The 5,097-nt window shown below is 50.0% G+C and overlaps 1 protein-coding gene across 1 annotated transcript; it reads right to left on the bottom strand.

Annotated features, from left to right (window-relative positions):
• Positions 1-804: 804 nt before the first annotated feature.
• LOC123146349 (pentatricopeptide repeat-containing protein At1g61870, mitochondrial-like) lies at positions 805-2,565 on the bottom strand. The gene has a single exon (XM_044565998.1). The coding sequence runs from the start codon at positions 2,525-2,527 to the stop codon at positions 1,256-1,258; it is 1,272 nt and encodes a 423-aa protein (XP_044421933.1). The 5' UTR covers positions 2,528-2,565; the 3' UTR covers positions 805-1,255.
• Between the last annotated feature and the right edge of the window lie 2,532 nt (positions 2,566-5,097).

Here is a 5,097-nt window from a genome sequence, read left to right as displayed (position 1 = left end):
AGATCCACAGGATGAACAAGTCAAAAACATGATCTATTTCATGTTCTCCGTATATACGAAAACAGAGCGCCCCTCACGGATCCCAGCTATCACAACCTCTCCATACTTTTATACCAGTAAAGAGACCGAGAACCAGTTCTGACCTATATACATTTCCCAAAGGATTCAAGCAGAGAACTGAAACTGGTTATTCCCACTTAGCAGTATCTAATTAACCACAGCAAAATATACTTAGCCAGGGGTACGAAAACAACAGTTGATGCGATGATTCCTGCGCAGCACAGAATTCACATATACGTATAACATAATCCTGAATTCAAGCCCATATATGCCTGCAGGCTGCAGCAGACTACATTGCATACACATGTTCATATAGCCGGACCGCAACAAAGAACAAGTTAGAGTTGCATCATCCAACGTGATAAACCGGCAACTCAAATTCACATGCCCACCTACGGCTATGGGAGCATCAATTAGTCACAATGCAAATACCTTACTATGTGAGAAAAGAACTATCCTATGCACTGAGCCACTGAACCAAAATGTCATATACTCCCTCCGTCCCAAAATAAGTGTCTCAACTTCAGTACAACTTTGTACTAAAGTTGAGACACTTATTTTTGGACAGAGGGAGTATGTGAGAAAAATACTTGGTGGGAACAAAGGAAACAGTTGAATCATAAATATCTGCAACCTCCTTTGCAAAATACCGGGTAAAAGGACTGTTCACGTTCATAAATTCAATACTACCGAAATATGAAAGAGCAGGATTGAGTTTTCCTCTCACGCAGCCTACATGCTGAATTGTGAAATCAAGCAATCGATTGATTCAATCCTTTAAATGAGCAGTACAAAGGCAACAAACATATAGGACTTCTCTCTATAGTGCTTGGATCGTGAGAGGTCTACAGGTTCAGAAGGTGCCCACTGCTCCCAAAGTCACACAGAGAACAATATCTAAAGCACCAAGAGATGAATTGTGATAATAAAGAAGTGGTACAAACTGCATCTGGTAACTGAAGTTTAATGCCCACCTACAGGGGAGGCGACAACAAAGCTCCCAGTAGTATGAAATGCAAATACCTTATATGAGAAAAGATCTATCTTGTGTCCTGAACCAAAGGAACTGCTAGAGTCAAGCGGCCACAAGCACATGAAGAAACACGAACATCTAATAGATTTCAAGTGAAAGAAGAAAGCAATAACTTATCACCCGCTTACAGGCGACAACATACTGTCCCAAGCGGGTGGTGAGTTACGCTTTCATCTCGGCGAGCGCGAGCTGGAAGGCATCCGCCTCAACCTTCTCCCACTCCTCCTTGGCATCACCCTTGGCGGCCTTCTTCATCGCCATGCCGAGCTCCTTGGCATGCTTCACCTTCCTGCTCTTCACCAACCCTTGGATCAGACCCTTGACAGCCTGGAACGGCGGTGCCCACTTCTTGGCCAGGCACTCCTTGCACAACTCCAGGGCAGGGACAAACGCGTTGCTTTCGACCAGCGCCTCGATCAACATGATATAGGTCTCGAAGTTGGGCGACACACCTTTCCCGTTGTGTCTGGGCACCTCCGGCATCCTCTTGAACAGCGCCACCGCAGCGCCCACCTCTCCCTCCTTGCAGAGCCCGCCGATGACAGTGTTGAAGCACTCCCGGTTAGGCGGGACGCGGTTGGCGCCCATGGCGTCCAGCAGCTCCTCAGCCTCGAAGCTCCTGCCCTTGGCGCAGAGGGCGGACATTCGGAGCTTGTAGGTGGTGACGTTGGGCTTGAGCCGCCTCTTGCCGCCAGTGACCTCCTTGAGCAGCAGGTCGAACGCGGCATGGTCACCTGTCTTGAGGTACCCCTTGAGCATCTCGTTGCAGGAGACTATGTCTGGCTGCACGCCGGCCTTGTCGGGCATTCCGTCGAACACCTGGCGGGCGCCGGCGACGTCCCCCGTGGCGACCATGCACTTGAGGAGCACGTTGTGGGACACGACGCCCGGCGTGATGGAGAGCTCGGCTGGGAGGTCGCGGAAGGCCTCGATGGCGCGGGCGGGCTGGCCGGCGTAGTGGTAGGCGCCGAGGAGGGCGGAGAGGGCGCGGTCGGAGGGGGGCACGACGAGGCGGAAGGTGGAGAGGGAGTGGGTGGGCATGCCGGCGGCGGCGTAGAGCGCGATGAGGCGGATGAGGAAGCCCTCGGAGGGGTGCGGCGCCGGGAGGGCGGTGAGGGAGGCGGAGAGCACGGAGGAGACGAGGTCGGGGCGGGCGGCGGCGGTGAGGCGGGAGACGGCGAGGGAGAAGATGGAGCGGTCGCCCAGGAAGGGCGGGTGCAGGATGCCCTTCAGGAAGAGGGCGGCGAGCTCGTCGGGCGGCGTGGCGGCGCTGCGGATGGAGTTCTTGATGCGGACGAGCTCGGCGGGGCTGATGGTGGGGGCGGTGGAGGACTGGGCCTGCGTGGAGAGGAGGCGCACGAGGGCCTGGCGGCGGAGGAGGAGCGCCGGTGCCGGCGCGAGGGCCCGGCGGAGAGCGGCGGCGGCGGCGGCCATCGGGGAAGGGTTTGGGGGTGGGGGAGGGGACGCGAGATCAGGGCAATGGGTTTTGCTTGGCGAGGCCACTGGTATAAGAGGAGTGAGCAGAGGAATGATCTCGTCCGTTCACCTCGTGATCCAACGGCTGTTCCGATTTCGACATTTCTCTTCAAATCGAAAACTCAATAAATCTGCAAAGCTTGCAAAAAAGGATGCCAACTGAAAGAAGCAGAGGTTTCGCAATTCGATTACATAAACCCTAAGTATAAAACCGGATGTTTAACCCCCCACAGTCTCGACAAACACCGTCAGCAAACCCATTTACGCGGTTGGTTTATTGTAGGAAGGCGAACTGTGGCGTGCAAGGACTTAGATTTGCCGCTCAGCGATGACCTCCCGCACGGCCTAGCCAGCCTCCACCACCTCGTTGGGAATCCAACGCGTAGGGGGCTACGGCAAGTGTGTCGGTGTGAGCGTGATGGTATGTGGTGGATGGGTGTCCATGATGGCACAGGGTGAAGGCAGGTGGGCCACGCCAACTTGAGTAGGGGACACATGGATCTGCGCTACTAGAGATCAGAGTGAGAGATGGTTCGTGTCATCTGGTTCACGGACCTATGTGACATCGACGCATACAATGTCGGTTGTTCAACAAAACAATTACCAACCTCTTTAATTCGCAGGATTTTCAAAACACGGGAACAGAAAAAATGTAGGATATAGTGAAATGTTACCTTGAATACTGCAAGGTTATAAGGATGTTTGATCAATTATGCACACAAAGAACTAAGATTCTTTCAAAGATGTTGGCGTGGATGAAAATCTCTTATGGAATCTAGTGCAACTGAATTCTAAGGAAAAAAAAACTATGGTTTGCGATCCTACGAATCAAACCACCCATAGAGATTTTTTTCCTTAGAACAGGAATCCTCCAAAATTCTTTTTAGAATCCCCTTAATCCAAGAAGCCCTAATACTTAGACTAGAGCTAATGGTGATTTGTTGAGCTTGGTAATGTCGAGGGGTGAAACACCGAAAGTGCTCTTTTGATCCCGAGCTCACATACTCCCTCGTCAACAGTTAATTTGAAAAATAGTAAAAAAATCAAAAAGTTCTGATTTTTTTGGTGATAAACATTGATGAATGCTTTCACTGCGTGCACATATTTGTGATAAAATGATGTTTGTGGAAATTGGGCATAAAAAACAAAATCGTTGCTCCAAAATGCTTCGAACAATAGTCTTTTTGAATCATCAATTTTGTTTTTTTCCCACATTTCCACAAATGTCATTTCCTCACAACTTTTTGTGGGCCATGAAAACATTCCTCAATGTTTATAAAAATATCAGATTTTTTGATTTTTTTTACTTTAAATTCGATTTTACTATTCACGAGGGAGCATGTGAGCTCGGGCACAAAAACTCCACGTCCGGTCAAACACACGGTTTTGTGTGGTAGAATTATTCTTTGCTTCCAAGACTATATTTTTCGACCCTCTCATTTTCCTCTTCTATCACTAGGCGGGTAGGGCAAACTCTCCCCTTCAGACTTCACCGGCGAGATAGTGGATTCGCCTCTCCTCTGCCTGCCGCTTCGGCAGCCGATGACGGAGAGGGGAATCCTAGTGCCTTCACTTCCGTTAGTAGGTTAGGTTAGGTTTTTTAGTCCTCGCAGGTGCAGGGCTCGGGTGGATGGCGATGCTTCTTCTTTGAGTGTCTTCTGGGGTCCGATCCTTTTTGAGTTCGTCCGTCTGGTTGTAGTCGATGGAGTTTCGGTGTAGATTCCTGCTGCCTCCTTGGAACAGTGAGCTTAGGGTTTCTCGATCATGTGGCAAGATTTGATGTCAGGTGCTTCAGATCTATGCAAGTGTTCAACGGCGATTGCTACGGCTCCCGGTCACTGGTCCTTAGGGGCATGTGCACGAAGACTTCCCGGCTGCCATCGACAAGGTCAAGCCGGCTCCAATAGAGGAGCGGCGACAACGGCGCATCGACGACTCATTGTGGCGGTAGTAGTGGTTGTTTGGTGGTGTCGAAATTTTGATGTAATTTTTATTATATTTAATTAAGATAATTTGTACTTCCGATGAACTTTTATAATAATAGAGTTGATTCTTTCGCGACACAGCATACACGTGCAGTTTTAGGCCGTGAAACATTGAGCTACAGTCCTAACATGTCCTTCTCACATGAGTTCTTCTAATAAATAGCAACGACCTCATCACCTGACGAGGATTCATGATTTTTTTCCTTCGCTTGCTCGATCTCTTCCCCAGAACCCAGACCAATGTGGATACTGTATGACTGTACACACCTAAAGGTTCAGAGGCTGGCGTTGGTGCGGGAAAACTATGGCACCGATTTTGCTGTGACCGTGGACTATATCGGTGCCGAGATAAGACAACAACGAGGCGGGGCGGGACTTACTCGTTTTCTTCTTACGGTGTGCTCATCTCTTTCAAATTGTTTATCACACTACCGCTACCATCTCGTAGCAACGCGTGGTTTATTGTCCAGTTAAAGTTATGTAGGAGCTCCTGTAGGGCACACCACTGCTCGAGCTCAGACTATGTCTCCCGTCTTGAGCGTG

This window comes from Triticum aestivum, chromosome 6D, assembly GCF_018294505.1.
Source record: "Triticum aestivum cultivar Chinese Spring chromosome 6D, IWGSC CS RefSeq v2.1, whole genome shotgun sequence".
In the NCBI taxonomy this organism is placed as follows: Eukaryota; Viridiplantae; Streptophyta; class Magnoliopsida; order Poales; family Poaceae; genus Triticum; species Triticum aestivum.
The sequence above is the reverse complement of the archived record's forward strand: the minus strand, read 5'-3'. Positions and strand labels throughout refer to the sequence as shown.

Excerpts from the sequence above, each read along its gene's own strand:
- LOC123146349 (XM_044565998.1), bottom strand. The coding sequence starts at position 2,527 with ATGGCCGCCGCCGCCGCCGCTCTCCGCCGGGCCCTCGCGCCGGCACCG.